General features: G+C 36.9%; 1 protein-coding gene across 1 annotated transcript in view; it reads left to right on the top strand.

The window, feature by feature from the left end:
- The first annotated feature begins 14,355 nt into the window (after window positions 1–14,355).
- LOC114362572 (O-acyltransferase like protein) overlaps window positions 14,356–17,438 on the top strand; it is a 29,154-nt gene continuing 26,071 nt past the window's right edge. The window contains exons 1-2 of the mRNA XM_028318025.1: window positions 14,356–14,486; window positions 17,262–17,404. Coding sequence (XP_028173826.1) covers window positions 14,432–14,486; window positions 17,262–17,404 — 198 coding nt within the window. The 5' untranslated portion in view covers window positions 14,356–14,431. The remainder of the gene's footprint in view (window positions 14,487–17,261; window positions 17,405–17,438) is intronic.

Genomic DNA, 17,438 nt, shown 5'->3' with positions numbered 1-17,438 from the left:
GCCAGGCACTCCTCGTAGTGGTCCAGGTGGAACAGACGCGGCATCTCGTAGAACTGCTCATCTGCAACCAACAGGCACGTCAGTCATGATTCCAAATAACAAGGAATAAGCAACTGACTTTCGAGCTTACTTCATATTTTAGAATAGAGCTGATGCTTTAATAGCTGATCACTGCTTTGCCTAAATTCAATGGTTTTAAAGAAGTACATAAGGGGGAAATAAAAATGGATGGTTCCACTTAGAAAGAGAGTGAAAAAGAATATGTCACCAAGCTGACTCAAATGCAAGTTCACTGGACACCCTTTTGAGTTTAATTTTAAGTTACGCGCCGGAGTACGAGCCCGAGGCTAAAATGTAACATGATTAAAAATTGATTAATGGCTAACTGGTGTCAATGATACTGTAATTTAACTTAAACGATTTTATAAGAACGGGCTATTAATTTAACGACTATAATTGAATAGCTTTTGCACGCAGTCTCTATGTCACCGACTTGGACATTGGTGTCCAAGCCTTCATATGTACTTCATAGCTTAGGATACAATATTGTCTTGATCTATCTAGTCTCCATCTAGGGTTGGGTTTTCTTTTATGAATATTTATAGAAATAAGTAATTCAACTAATAAAATACTTAACCAAATTAATCTGAATATCTACTATAGTTGTGCAATTAAGATTAAGATCTATAATTATGGGTTTTAAACGATTAATTGCCATAGAGGGGTGTAATATAATTTTATTATTAAGTAATTGATTAATGTATTTTAATTTATGTATTTAATTTATTTTTATAATCTTCAGTGTATGTAGGTATGTTACTTTATTGAGCAATATAAATATACATACAGGGTGTCCCATAAGTACATAATTATAAGTATTAATTTATAATTATTTATAGTGATTATTTGCAAAAAAATACCACACAAAACTGCCAATCTCGCGAAATCGCAGTTGGCGAAAATTTGCGAGATCTCGCAGTATTGTAATTCATAAGCTCGCGAGATCTCGCTTGAGCCCCAATCTCGCGAGATTTGCATTCCCTAGTTAAAAGTAGGTTTAAATTTTTCACAAGCAATTAAGACAACATTTTCAGACAGCGACCTCCACGTTTTTCGTGATTTGACGTGACGGTTACATAATTTTTGTAAATTTTCCCTGATGATATAAGTAGTAGAATGGCGTTTAACAGGGCAGGCAGGGAAACGCATTAGTGGGAGGCTCGCAGTCGTGCCGTGGCCGTTATGTCACCGTGTCGCGAACAAGTTACTAGTTTCTTACGTCATTTCCTAGACCTAAGTTTAGTTGTTTGGTCTCGGGTAGCTTTGGAAAATTAGGACAAACAGACGTATTTCTACAAATACTGTGTTACTGATAATGTTGCAGCTGTTACAAGTAGGTTGTTTGCCCTATTTGCGTAAAATGTGCTATCAGAGCTTTGATAGCGAGAAAGAGTCTATTATGTCTAATATTTGCAGTTGAAATGCAATTCGCATTATTTATTAACAGACAAATGAAGTTAAAACTTTATTTAGTTCGTTCCATTTGCTAATCCATTATGCTATGTCAGCGACTTTAGTTCGTTTACGGATCTCCCTCCTCATTTCTATTCGATCTCGTAAAGAAACACCGAGCATAGCCCTTTCCATAGCACGCTGTGCACGCATTTTTGAGCCTCATAAGTAGCAGGAAGGCGCTGGATGCAGACCGCTACCAACCGTTCGATGTGGAAGTCATTGACTTAGGCATTGGCTGAAATGAAGATTGATGATGTTCAACTTGACATTGAAAAAAATCTTCGAGGGTGGCGTTTTCGATCTGACTTGTTCAATACAGTAGGTGTACATTGAATAAAAGCTTGAAGCTTCTTTGGGTCACCTGCAGCGCTGCAGGGCTGCAGCCTCGTCGTGTAATGTCGCGGTAATGCGTTGCGTGACATGTAGGAAACGTGTCCAACGCAGCGTTTAGCAAGAAAAACGCTCTCATAGGGCTAGCACTCGCTGTGGCTTCAAGATTCTTTAAATTAAACTGGCCAAGTTTCTTAGCCTTTTTCGTGCACTGTTATTTATCATTAGTCTTATATTTCATTAAAGTTGCTAGTTGGTTTCCCAAAATTTAATAACTTTATAAAATTTTTTGGAGTCCACTTCTTTGGGACACTAAACTACATCTTTCTCACAAAGTTCAGGTTTATTTATAATTTGTAGTTCATAAAATAATTACCCGACGGTCAAACGCAAAGGCAATATCATAAGAAACACAATAAATTGGAATGGCACAATTTAGCCGGTCCTATCTCTAGGAAGCGATCTATTCTTGATATCCCGTGAAGACGGCACTTGTTTGAAAATTTTAAAGCAATTTGTTTTAAAATATTCTGTATGTTTTTGTAGGAGTGAGCCCTAGCCTGCATCGCAGAGAAAGTGCATCTAGTACTAGTTTCAAGTAGCAGTTCTGTTGCGTCAGCGGGGTCAATTAAACGCTGGAAGCCTCCCGAGACACGCTCACATGTCAACGAAAATTATACTCCTACTAAGTTTTCGTTTACATATGACGCCTCGGGGCTTACATGGTTGAAAATTTTCCCGGTTTTCATATTTTTCCACACCACATTGTACAGCAAAAGATAGCTAATTATTTAGGTGTTCAAACTGCGAGCGGTGATTTGATATTGTGCTATTCCCGAATCCATTTAAAAGCCTCAAAGAAAGTCTTTACATCCAACTTCACTTTGTAATACTTTATTATATGTTTGTGTATGTTAGTTATTCAATGTACGAGTAGGAAGTACTTAAACTGCAGTTAACAATTCCCAAAGATCGTGACACGTCAAACTATTAAATTACAGGATCTTTGACAAGCGCCTATAAAAATTTACGGGCACTTAACTATTAATGGCCAATGAGGTCGTTTATGTCACCCGTGAATCAATAGGATCTTCTTTATGGTTTCAAAGAGGGATTTAAGCACGTACTCTTGCATTATAATGAACGATGCATTTACAGCTTATTCATTACAGAAGCAAACGTTTGTATTATCATTTTACTATTGGGTAACAAAGATATTATTGTCTGGGCCGAACAAACAGTCGGAAAATTCTTAGAAAAAATTCTATAATGACAGAACCTACGCTAGGGATTGAAATCCCGCAAAACAGTATCCCGCGGGATCCCGCATATTTGATACAATCAAATTGAAACTACACCTACTACTATATTTGTGTAGAAATCTACTTTTATTAAACTTCTTTCTTACAAGTAACAGTAATTAAATAATTAAGTAATTAGTGATCTGTTTTTCAATCCCGTGGGATTGCAATGAGCTGCGGAATTGCAATCCCTAGTTCGTACTTACGCACCTATATTAGGTACCTACATAATGTTATGATCTAACCTCGATTGTTATTTTTATTAAAAACTACCAAAGGAAACTAATATGACCGTGAATCGTTTGAATTTGGCCAAGGATCCTTTTGCGGTAGGTAATCATAATATTTAATAACATTTTAGCAACCAATAAGTTATTAATCGTTATCTTTCAACTAATTGTACAATTAATGAAGAACATGCAATTAAATAATACACACTGAAATTGCTTTATGTAGGTAATGTAACCTACATTACTAGTTTATGCAGGTAGAGTATTGTAGCAGTTAACTATAACTTTTAAATCGTCTATTAATATTGAAATGTAAATAATATGCTTAGAAAATAAGTCAAATGGTTCATAAATTATAAGCAACGTTTTATAGAGAATGCTTCAATTTGTCATTAGAAAATAGAAAAGCCAGCAATTTCCATCAGAAAAGCGATTTCGCTTAGCGGTAAATGATTTACATACTTGAGAGTAATCTTATTGGTCACTTTCGTAGAGTAGATTTTGGTCTCGTTCACAATATCAGAATGTTTGGATTATGTATGGTCCTCAATCGGATCTCGGAAGATGATGACTTTGCCCAGCCGTAAGATAGTGATTGAAAAAAAACAAACTCGAAGTAAGCGAGTAAGGAATTTGATAGGTAATCCGCTCACCTCGTAATCTTTCGCCCTTTTGCCCAAAAATATGGGGAACAGATTCAATTTATGGTAACTTCCTATGAGGGGGAAACTTACGGGGCGAATGGGTTCGAGACCGAATGTGGGAATATCGAAGTTTTCAAGTCTAAAGTCCACTGGCTTTTCTATTATTCCTTACACCCTACAAGACCATATGATTGGTGTCATGATTTCAGTCACCTAGCACTATCCCGGAACAAATGTAGGTACTTCAATCAAAACTGGACTCAAACCGCTGCTTTACTGAGAAATGCGGTAGAGGGATTCTGAAATGGATCTCGTTTGCGGTCAATTTCTACAATATTGACCGTGTTAATTGACCAATATAACGGGGAAGACATTTTAAACTTTCTTGAAGTTTTATTTCACCTATGTTTATTTTCTTCGACATGAACAGTTGCGTGTCCCTGTCATTCCGCTTAATTTGGTAGAGTTGTAGCCAAATATTTATTTTGGGGGTCAACTTTGCAGTGGTCAAATGGAATGGAATTGAATTCAAGTTCAACATTTTACCGACGGTGTTGCAGTATTCATATGCACAGTTCGAAATAGTCTCAAACTATGGCAAACAAAGCTTCTAAGATAAATATGTACTTCGATACATTGAGAGGGGTCGATGCACCGGCGTCGAAGTCCATGCATTGCTACGATTAATCATGAAATGTGAGTATTCGGTGTTATCACCGGAATAGTGCGTATCAATTTGTCTGGCGCGTGAATGAATCAGAAATTGATTGCAGTCATTAATTTGTAGGATTTTTAAAGACGACTCAGTAGTTTATTACAATATTTTCTCGACCCATTGATTTGATGATGATTGTGTGCACTGTGCATCATAAGTTTGATAAGATATTTCAGACTTGAAAGACTATTGAACGAATTTTATGCTTACATAACTCAAATATTATGTCTTAAAATATGGCACAATAACACACATTTGAAATGTAAACAATCCTTTTACATTCAAAGAACGCTCTTAGTTACTTGACCCCAATATTTGGAAGACAAATCTAAAGACACTTCAAATACTTATTTTTCTGAACTGCAATCCAATGTTGGGCTTGGTCAAAATTGTATCTTGCTCAGCAAATCCGTATGATATCCACCACAGAAGTATTTGTGAGCTCTGATGATTATCACCAAGTATTCAACATTGAAGATTCGCTAGGGACACTGTTGGTTTGTCTAGTCAGCTAAATCCAATGAGACTGACTCCTGGCGTCTCTGGGCAAGGCAAGCTTACCAATCTCATCTGGCAGCTGCTAGCCGGTGCGATTTCTTAAAAGTTTTACAACAATTTCTGCGTTTTTACCCGAAAGCACAAGAAGGAGGGTTATTTGAAGCTCTATAATCTATAAAATTAAAAAATTAAAATTCATAAAATTCATTTATTTTTGCAAATAGGCTTTTAAAAAGCGCTTTTACACGTCCCAATATAAACCCTACCACTGCTTCGGGACAATAAATGGGCCAGTGCTGAGAAGAAGCAGCGCAAGAAACCCTCTATAATGCCGAGATGCTAACATCTGCTAGAACAATAGGTAGAGCTACAAATATTGTATATTGTTTTATGAAGTCCCAACAACCCTACCACAAATTCCCCTAAACACACGTGAGTCTGTCTCAAAAAAGCTCGATACTCACATAGAAGAAACTTGACAAGATTTGGTTAGGTTGACATACTGTCGTCTAAACGTTAATAAATCGTTTAACTACTGTATTCATCTCACTTACCTTATTAAGGAGGAAATTATCATTAATTACTTAGAGTAGAATTGGTTTAATTTGTAAAAGCTCAATTTTACAAGATCTTAAGAATATGAATGAACGTTACAAAAGAAAGCGCGGTTTTTCCGGACGAAGTACCAATACTTTTTTAATTTAGAACAATATTTGAATTGAAATTAATAGCTGGACATTATTTAACGCCAAAAGTAAATTCTTCTTTAAGAAAAGACGAATTAGTTAGTCCTCTTAAATATTCTTCATTACCCTACATAATTTTCCTGAAATTCTGTACGATCTGTTGTCCAAAACTCTAACATCAGCTGGCTATTCCTAAAATTAAATGATGATGATTGCTCTGAATAACCCTTAAAACACTCTCCATTTTGGGTAAAAAAAAAATATAAACACAAATGGCGCGTACCACTGATGCCGGCTGCGCCGACGGCGGCCGCGAGGGCGAGGATCGCGCACGCCACGCGCATGTCGACTGGCGACGCCTTTCGCTGCGCATGCGCCGTTTGGAAATAGTTAGATAATTATCATGGATCCGCTCAGATCTCCTTTGAAATTGCGACATTTTTCAGCAATTTTTATAGACGATCCTTTTATAGAAGCTAGCATTAAAATCACTAACGTAATGTTTCAAAAAATGAACACTAACAAGATCATAACTTTTATTTCATCTATTATCATGAAAGTTTGTGTGTCTAATGCCCGTTTTCGGGCATTAGACACACAAATGTTATAACCGTTTTCACCATCAATCCCTAATTTGTAAATGACCCCTATGAAAAGAAAACTCCTGTTATGTGTTACCAAGTTACCATAGGGGTCACTTAAAAATTAGGGACTAATGGTGAAAACGGTTATAATAATACACAAACTTTCATGCACCGCCTACTCTTATTTCTGTGTGGGGCAAAGGTTGGATGTGATGCAGACTAAGTTACCTCAATCAAGGAGACTCAAACCCACTCTTCTCGGGTGCCATTTAGTTGCTCTAACCACTGAGCTATATCCCCTATTTTAATGTAGAATCGTCAGTTCAACGACTGTCTATCAAATAGGTTTTACCAAAAAGCTGTGCGATAACATCCGGCCGGTTAACTTAACTGTCTAGTTCAGTTAACTGAACTGCATTTAATTAATTATAAATACATATATACTTAGTTTATTTAATGTGAGACTAGTTTGAGTAAAGTCAGTGATGATATAAAATACTCGAAATACATGTTACTAGTCTAATCCGTTTCGTTCAGTTTTAACACATTTCTTCAAACATGGCAGCCTCGTCCACTCCATTTGTAGGCGGCTAGCAACAGCGTTGCATTGAAATTAGAAATGCACACAAAGTAAACCAGTTAATGTGCGCCGTTTCCTCACCTAACCCAATGCCTGGCAGATTGCGGCCGAGTGTACCGCGTTATCAAGGCATAATGAACATTTCTATGTTGGGAAACAACTGTTTAATTATGCATCTATGTCCTTACATAATGGATGCCGGTGGGGTATAGTTGTACGCGCCTGGGGTTTCACTATAGCAATCACAGCATGAAGGATTTGCGATTGTAAAAGCCTCAGGAAAGAGTTTCTCGGTGATGAAATATCTTGCCAGTCTGATTGTGATAGGCGTTTTCAAACTTCAGTTTTCTTCTGTCTTCAACTGTCTTCAGACAGCGATCTTCTATTTTATGAGTATGGGCAGGCCTGTTCATCTCCGCGAGTTTACATCGAAAACAAAACACGCACGATGCCCACCTACAGGAGACTATTCGACAAGGCCTCACATACGAGCGAACATTGACTCACGCACGCGTATTCTTGTGTATGGTGGAAGAAAATAAAGAAAATGGTGTACTAAATACTGTGCAGTATTTAACTGCCTAAATAATAATAAAAACACAGAATGTACTTTTTTAAGTTGCCTCAAGACACTGAGAGGTAAATAAGTAGTTAATATTATTCATGATAATTCATACTAAATCATGTATTTCCTCCGCCATTTTCCGCAGTTTGGCACCTCACGTCACATCATTTTACCGAAGTCAGCCCTATAGCTTCGGCGCAGTGCCGATCACTGACGTTTGTCAACAAATTGGTGCTTGACTCTTGAGACAGGCTAAATTACACCATATTGTTAATGACATTGAGCATACATTTTTTTAAATACCTTCGCGAAGTAAAACTTCTGTACTTAGTACTTATTATTATTCTGTGGTATGGGATACTAGCTTTCCGCCCGCGGCTTCGCCCGCGTGGAATTTTGTCTGTCTTTTATCGCGCGCGTCTCTGTTTCAAAAACCTATGTCCTTTCCCGGGACCCAAACTAACTCTATGCCAAATTTCATCAAAATTGGTTCAGTGGTTTAGGCGGTCTCGGTTCCGGTTGGGTCGGGTCAGGTTCAGGTTCAGAATCGATTCAGATTTTTAACTCTATCTGTCTGTCTGTCTTGTGTGAAAGCAGAGTTACTTTCGCATTTATATGTATAATCTATACTTATAATAAATCTGTAGAGAGGTCAATTCTGTACATGAAACATATTTTCAAAATAACTATCAGGGGGTGATTAGTGATCGATACCAGGCCTGGCTCACTCCGCGCGGTACATCCGATAATTACCTACAGCGAAGCGCCCCGCCGGCGGGTATTATATCAGTCGAGTGTCACGCGCGCGCCCGTCAGGACGCTGGCGTGCGTTGTAGCAGGCCTCCGTCACTCGCCTATGCCGGCCGAGATAATTACCTACAGCGCGCGACAACTTCAAGTTGCAAATCAGTCAGGGCCGCCACGCGCTTGTGAGCACACGCGTATTTCTATACACGCTCGGTCGATCATCGTCGCAATCAAGGTTTATTGTTCCAACAGCACTGTTATTCTTCTTTAATGTAAAATCGTAATATTTAGGAATGATAATTAACTGTAGTGATTTAAATAATTTAAAAAACTACACTTTTTAAATAATTTTGAAATACTAATGACTAAAAACTGTAGCAAAAAAATTATTTTAGCTAATAAAACATTAACCTTACTTCACCGTGTCTATTTTACGACACTACACCTTTTAAAACTGTTTGTCCAATTTCGAATTATCGCAACACTGAAGTTTATTAATAGGTACTTTAGAGAAGGTACGATTATACAAACACCACTAGATTAAAGTTTACCAATCGTAAATACAATAAATACTTCTTAAAATTAAGTTTTTATTTATTTAACTTTGCTTAAATATTTTTGAATATTTTTCCTTATTGTATGGACTGTATAGTGTCTGAAATAAATTTTATTGATTATTGATTGATTTGATTAAACAACCCTGACGCTTGAGCTGTGAGGTAGATCAATTATGAACACAAAAAAATTGCGCTCTTGTGAGCGTAGTAGTAAGGTGCGATTTCGAATGCACCATGTGCGTTGGATATTTTGCATTATTATTATTACCGTTAAAATGCCGGCCTCTGATCCTACACAAAGGAGTGCAATTTCTGTTGCTACTATTATGTATTCTGTGGTTGTAGTACCTAATTCTATGATCGAAGTATTATTTAAAAATGGACATAAAGAAAAAGAAATATTGTGCAGCGTTCGGGTGTTTAAATTCGAAAAGAAATCTACCGGATTTATCTTTTTTTTCGCTTCCCAAAGATGCTGAAAGGTATGTTGGCCATGTAGGTAATCAATAATTCTTAAGATAGTATAGGAACCTAACCTACGAAGTTTTTAAAGAAATCAATATATTGACTGTGGCTTCGCAATACATATTTGATAACATTATGTATGTCCGTAAACATATACATTTATTTACTAAGAAAAGTGACGTCCACTCATTAACACGAGACATAAGAATAAACTTGCTGTTCCATCATTTAGGTTGCATAAGATAGGTAATTCATTCTTGGGGAAATGTATTACCATATTTAACAAAATACCACACAACCTTGTCGAATTGCCAATAAACAAATTTAAGATACATATAAAAAATACCCTTATGTCCAAAGGGTACTACAAGGTTCGAGACTATATTGATGACAAGGATGCGTGGTCAGTTCAGTCTGCACATATTTGATGTACTTAAATTTGACTATTCTTACCGTTAGATAATTCCTGGCAATAAGTGGTGACTGAGTTTGTTCCGGCGTTTCTTCTCAGCACTTGCCATATGTTTGTCTCGAAGCGCTGGTAGGGCCCAAAAGATAAGGAGACATGTAAAGTGCCCCATAAGGGCTACCTTTTCTTTTTTTATTATGTTCTATTGACGTTCATAAGTGCCACTTGTGGTCTAAACTGAATAAATATTTTTGATTTTGATTTTTTTACCACGACTAATGCTCAGAATGCGTTCGTTCGTTTCAGCCAAATGACGTCCACTGCTGGACAAAGGCCTCTCCTAAGGTTTTCCATAATGAATGCGTACTTACATACATACGTGTCATGAGGTACGTACCTCATGACATATAAGTAGATTAATTATTTTTTTCACTAGACAGCAACCCTAACAGCGTAAGAAGAGTTCAGAGGCACGCGATAGAAAGAGACAAAACTTGTAGGTGAATAAAATTGTAGGTACGTAGTGCTGTGCGAGCTGAATTCCACTGTATCGCGTCGCAGCAAGACTCGCATTTATTTAAATCGTCTTGCGGAGTAATCCTTCTGTACCTGTACTATTACTTATTCTGTGTCGATACTGATGCCAAAAATGCAATCAGTAAAATTTTTGTCTGTCTGTCTGTCTGTATGTTCCTTATAGAAACAAAAACTACTCGACGGATTTTAACGAAACTTGGTACAATTATTCTTCATACTCCTGGGCAGGTTATAGTATACTTATAAATTCCCACGGGACCGGGAATTAGCGGGAAAATCCTTTTATATGAAAAATCTAAACCGCTTAAGTTAGACGCTTGAAATTTGGCATGCAGGTACCTTAGTAAACTTAAAGCTTAGTTACAACAGGATATTGCAAAATTTCCACGGGAACGGGAGTTAGCGGAAAAACATTGGTATGAAAAAATCTAAACCGATAAGATAGATGAAGGGGGTAAAACGGGATCCACGCGTACGAAGTCGCGGGCGGCCGCTAGTATTAGTATAATATTGTGAATGAGATGCTCTAATGGCGTAGTAGAGCTCATGATGATGAGCAGAAATGACATGTTTTAAGTCGTTCCAAGCCGCATAATGGCTTCGGGGCACGAGATTTAAATCCTATGATTATAAAAGTATCCAAACTACTCGTATGTTTCTGCCCACTTCACTTATTTTCTTACCCAGCCTGGCATCAAACCTGGGATCAACAAGTTATGTCAAGGTAACTGTCATCACACTGGTACATCTTTCATTGGAAATATAAATATGCAAAGCAATAAAATTATTCAAAAAGTCGCAATGACGCAGGAGTAAGGAGTCGTAATGTGCATGCGAAGTCAAGGCCGTAATGGTTCTCGCAACTCACGAGAAATGCTGCCATAACATTTAAGTTTGACAAGAACCCATTCATTTTAGGGTCCACTGTCTTTTACACAATATAATACACAGTTATATTCGCTTAGCTTAGACAACATCGCGGAATAGAGGTACAGACAGGTAGGTAATTTCTAATGACGTAAAAAATGTGTGAAATCTATGGCGTAAATTGCATTGTCAACATAAGTTACACAGGTTTTTCAGTTCCGCGCACGGAACCAGTGGCGTAGCTTGGGGGGGGGCAGGGGGGGCCATGGCCCCGGGCGGCATATGAAAGGGGGCGGCGGATAAGAAAAAAAACATTGCATGAACAAGAAAAAAAAAGGTCGACTATGTCTACGTTGAGACTAACAAATCTAGCTATACTGGCAATTGAAAATGAGATACAAATTGATATCGACGATTGTGTAAAAGATTTTGCTTTGAAAAAAGCACGAAGAGTACATTTTGAATCTATTTTTTTAAGTAATAGTAACAAAAATATTTAAGGAGCTTACTTACCCCTCTAAAACTTGCGCCACAGATAATCTTTCGTGATTTCTCTTGTTACAAACCGAAATAAAAAAGTGGTTTGTAAATAGTTAAAGCCATATCTAAGCTACTTTTAAAACCGTGTATTTATTATATTCTGCAAGTTCGAAATTCAAAATTAGCTAAAATGGTAACTTTTAGCAGTAATTAAATCTGTAACTTGCTGCAAATATCTAATGAATTTAAACAAAATATTTAAAAAAATAGCTTCGATACATATTATACATTTTTCAAACCACTTTTTTAATTTCGGTCTATAACAAAAGTAATCAAGAAAAAATATGGTGGCGCTGGTTAGCTAGGGTACAACCCTTAATAATATTAAGCACATATGTTATTCCTTCTAAGTTCAATGAGCACTATACAGTGTGAGTCACGTTAAAGTGTACATATGAAAATAGATGAAACTAGACCTATTTTTATCGACAAAAAAGAGGTCAAAAAATTTTAGAGAACACGTAAATGATCTGTTTATACTCCAAAAGAAATGCGTCCGCATTATAGAAAATATTGACGAATCTGTTAGTTGCAAAGATTACTTTAAAAAACACAAGTTATTAACCCTTACTTCGATTTATATATTTGAAATTTGCAAATTCGTAAGGAAATACCCAGCGTTCACTACGAAGATCGTGGACCAAACACACCGTCGTTATCCTACACGATACAAGAACAACCTAGCATTACCACAATCCAAGTTAACACTACACACTAAAGGGCCACTTATTATGTCAATAAAAATTTACAATCACCTACCTGAACACCTAAAAGCTGAAACAAATAGCAGGACATTTGAAAATAGATTAAGGAATATACTTAATCAGAAAACTTATTATAATTTGAAAGAATTTTTAGACGATAAGTTTTTGACATGATTTAACATTTTGACATGATTTTACATTTTTGACATTATTTAATTTATACACATATTTATTTATATTTATTTTGAAAATTTCTTGACATTTAAGGATTTTTAGGTTATTATTTATTAATGTTGACCTGAATAATAAATTAGTAGGACCTAACTGCTTACCACTTGATATTTAACATGACATTTCAACACTTGACAATAATTAGCATGACATTTTAACAATATTTTTCCATTTTTAATAATTCATTAATTCTAACTTTATTTTATAATTATCGAAACGTTTAATAATGACATTTCCACCAAACTCAATTTGTACATTAATTTCTTTTGACTAGTAAGATCGTCGTTCTGTCTCCTTCCTAAAGTTGCTGTGCCCTAACTGGGTCCACATTGTATAACTGCCTAAATTGTAAGACCTATAAATGTGAATGCTAATGTGGTTATGCAATAAAAGTATTGAGTATTGAGTATTGTTATACACCTAGTGTTACATAATAAAGCTGAGCTATTTAAGAAAATCAAACTTCCTGTGGGTTTCAAGCAATTGCTTCTCTTTAATGTATTTTCCTTCTGAAGCAGTGCGTGGTAGTTTATTTTGACTTTCAACAAATAAGGTGAATAGTGTACCTGAAGTCCATTCAATATAATATTTAAACTTTAAAATATTTATAATTAAAATAAAGGGCGGCGGATTTCCGGACGGCCCCGGGCGGCGAAAAGCCACGCTACGCCACTGCACGGAACCCCTCTCGGTATGCATCAATGTCTCTACCAGTGATTGCGTTGCATTACGTCTGCCTTTGAACTTTGTGTCGGAAGTCGTTTCTGCTGATTGCCGGCCGACCTTGAAGGTACTAAGAAGACCAGGAACTGGTAAAAAGGGCAAAGCGAGCTCTAATGTAGGCTTTGGTTCTACTTTTTGTTTGTATTTTGTATTAAATAAAAGTTGTCTATGATTGTTATCTTAATGATTTTTCATGATACGCAGAAGCAAGGGTTTCGTTTCTAGACGAAATGTATATCACCATCACCATCATAACTTTTTAATCGCAGGGATTGGTTGGTTACAAGAACAATTTGAAACCAATATCCCATAATTTTATCAGCAACTGTTTTAACAGTCGTTTGTCTTGTTAACAGCATCGTTAAGTGCAGCAATTAATATAAATTTATTGACTCCGCATAACTTCGTCGACACAAGGCGAGTCGTACTTACTTCTCGGTGCAATAAACGTATCCTACTCACTTATCACCTTTTTAGGGAAAACATTAACAAAATTCTTTTCTCATAACTAAAAGAAATGAGCAAAATAACAACTAAGTATTGCGTATCCTTTATAATATAAACAACTTCATTTTGACTCCCTGCCCTGTAACTAAGTACATAGTAGGAAAAAGCTCTTTCCTGTAAGCTTGAAATCTATAATGTTGTTGTTTTTAATCTTTCTTAAGAAGTTACAAACAAAAATAGACATATTTTACTATCGATTGCTGATCTCTTCTTAATTTAGCTTGGATTGGTCGTAGGTAACTAAGAGACGCACATCTATGGAGTAATTCACTTGCAGAAATGACAGCAAATCTTATAATTACTTACTTAAGTAAAAGGTTTGACGTTGAAAGAAAGGGTCGACATTGACGAAGGTAATGTATGACATCCTGAAAGCTTCATTACCATTGCGTGGATTTTATAAATATTTGCACAGCGGCACCTGCGCAGAAGCCTCGCGCGCGTCGACGCATGGTGGCTAACAGCTAAATAATAATTATTAATATTAGTTTCCAAAATGTGGATCATTTGGTGTCTGATGCTGGTGATAGTAAGTGGGAAAGAGCTTACAGGTGAGTTAAATTATGCATCAATTTAATTAAGTTGCAAGGTGAACCATCATTCAGCGCAGCTCCTAACACTTTCAGAATAAAATTTAGCAAATTATTTTAAGGTAACCCGTTACTTAATTCCTCGTGGTAGGCTACATGTTACGAGTGGGTTCTATACAACAGTTCAGCGGTAGTGGGGTTCGAACCCGCGTACCTCGGATCTCGATTCAGCCAGTACACTATAACATTGGGCTACGGCTACGGGTATCTGTCGGGTCTGTAGCTTGCTTGGATAATTTTTGTATTATTATTCCATTTTCTTCCCTAAACTTTGAATTTTTGACAAATTTCAATATCTACATAATTACTACGTGTGATATATCATTGGAAAGAAAAAAAAACTTAGAGATGTTTTTAAGATCTTTGGCAATCCATTATCCCCATTCATTTTATAAATACAAATTACGATAAAAAAGTTGAATTTTTTATCGTAATTTGTATTTATGTTAAACTTTGGCGGCTCGTAACTAGCTATCCAATCGTTATCTGGATGTGAAATTTATTTTATTTGACTAAAGACATATTTGATACTAGCGGCTGCCCGCGACTTCGTACGCGTGGATCCCGTTTTACCCCCTTCATCTATCTTACGCAGTTTAGATTTTTCATACAAAAGGATTTTCCCGCTAATTCCCGTTCCCGTGGGAATTTCGGAAATTCATTGTTGTAACTAAGCTTTAAGTTTACTAAGATAGCTACATACCAAATTTCAAGCGTCTAACTTAAGCGGTTTAGATTTTTCATTCAGAAGGATTTTATAAGGAACATACATACATACAGACAGACAAAAATTTTACTGATTGCATTTTTGGCATCAGTATTTCGATGACTAATCACCCCCTGATAGTTATGAAAATGAATTTCATGTACCTACAGAATTTAGGGTCAAATGAGCGAACTTGTATTCTTAAAATGACCCTATCTATACACCCACGAAGTTTGTATAACCTTCCGCCAAACACCCTGAAGATTCGTCATGTCTCTCTGTCCGTATGTCACAGCCACTTTTTTCCGAAACTATAAGAGCTATAGGTTTTGAAACTTGGTATGTATGTACCTAGATGCATTCTGTAAACCGCATTAAGATTTTTGTATAAAAATGGAAAAAAATTGGCCAGTAGAATTAAACTCAAAAATTAATTAAATCTGGGACGAACCGTCAGGAAGACCACTTTTCGATAGGGTAAGTCCTATACGCGGTATAACCGGAAAACTGAAAAAGCGCCCCTTTCGGGGGCCCCCACCACTTAAGCACAACTCCGTCGAAATCGAAAACCTAGGAGAGTCTTAATGGGCAACCAATTCCAAGTCGAGCAAAAAAGCGCGGCCGTGCCGCTTTTTTACCATCCTTTTCTCGAAGCAATTCAAGCCATTTTCGACTGCCTGTAACTTCGTTGTGGATAAAACTAGAAGGCTGAATTTCCATTAGCTATGCATTGTAAAGACACGGTATATTTAAAATTTCATTCAATTTGAACCAGTAGTTTAGGAATTATAACGGGTCAAAGTGACTCACCGATCATCAAAATTCTAAGGCACTTCTAGCAGACCTAGAAGCTTCAAATTTGGAATATAAGTAGTGTTTGGTGTATGAATCAAGGAAAAACTAAAATATTTGGGGGCACGGTAGTGCAACCGCCATGTCGAGTAATTTTTTTCAATTTCGGTCCAGTTTTCTAGATACACAACTGCTGTCTACAAAATACAAAAAGAAATGAGATTTGGGGGCACGGTAGTGCAACCGCCAAGTCGAGTAAAATTTTTCAGTTTCGGTCCAGTTTTCTAGATACATAACTGCTGTCTACAAAATACAAAAAGAAATGAGATCCCATAAAAAACAATATATTGACTTGGCCATCGCATGAAAACACGTGTAAATTAAATTATTTAGTGCGATGGCCAAGTCAATATATTTATGTAAAACGTTAAAGATTTCCTGGCCTGGACTTGGTATTACATGGATCCCACAACTTTTTACCGTAGAACAACTGAGTTGCGAGACTTGGTTTTTTTGACAAGTATTGTTTTTGATGGGATTGCATTTGACTACTTCCGAAATGACTTATCGACAATAAGTCGTTTCGATGCCTGCCTATTCAATACAAACAAACAATCAATCAAATATTATCGGCTTTTTCAATGACGTGGGTTGTCACAACTAGGGTCACAGTCTAGTGTCAGTACCTATTTAATTTACCTAACACCTAACAAACATTTTACGATGAAAACAATACCTATAAGGACAACCACGGACAATTAACTCAATAAGTACCTACGCATGAGTAGGTAGGTAGGTACCTTTAATAATTTGAATAAATAATAATAAAAATAGGAAACAAGATAAGTCTTCATTGTACTTTCTGTAGGTTGAAACAAACAAGCATCTGAAACGTTGACTTTACTTGTACTTTGTTGTGAATTGTATGTAACGTACCAGCAACATTCTTGGGACGCGTGAAGTTGCTCTAGCAAGTATAATATGGACCAACTAGCGGGGACAATAAACCGTACCTATTAGGTAACTAACATAAAACATATCGCCCTCCAAAAGATACTGCACTATCTAATGGATGCAGGACTCCGAGGCGAAATGTAAGGAAAACAGTGGCGATCACAATAGATTCGATCGGTACCGGTCGCAGTGATATTGGGACTTCATAGACCCAGTATTCTGGGCTTATTATTGAGGCTATTGCCTCAACACAAAAAAAACTTTCATAAAAGTGTTGGTTCCAGATGAGGAGTACTACCGGATGCCCCGCGTGTTCCACCTGGACGACTACGAGGCCTGCCTGTCGCGGCGCGGCGGCCTGTACTGCCTCGGCGCCTTCCGCCTCGCGCCGCGTAGCGCTGGCGACCCCGTCTACGACTTGATGCTGGTGAATACCTGTTCCCAATGAAGGAGAGAAGAGA

Source organism: Ostrinia furnacalis, unplaced genomic scaffold (assembly GCF_004193835.3).
Source record: "Ostrinia furnacalis isolate ACB-3 unplaced genomic scaffold, ASM419383v2 OfSCF6631, whole genome shotgun sequence".
Lineage (NCBI taxonomy): Eukaryota > Metazoa > Arthropoda > Insecta > Lepidoptera > Crambidae > Ostrinia > Ostrinia furnacalis.
The sequence above is the reverse complement of the archived record's forward strand: the minus strand, read 5'-3'. Positions and strand labels throughout refer to the sequence as shown.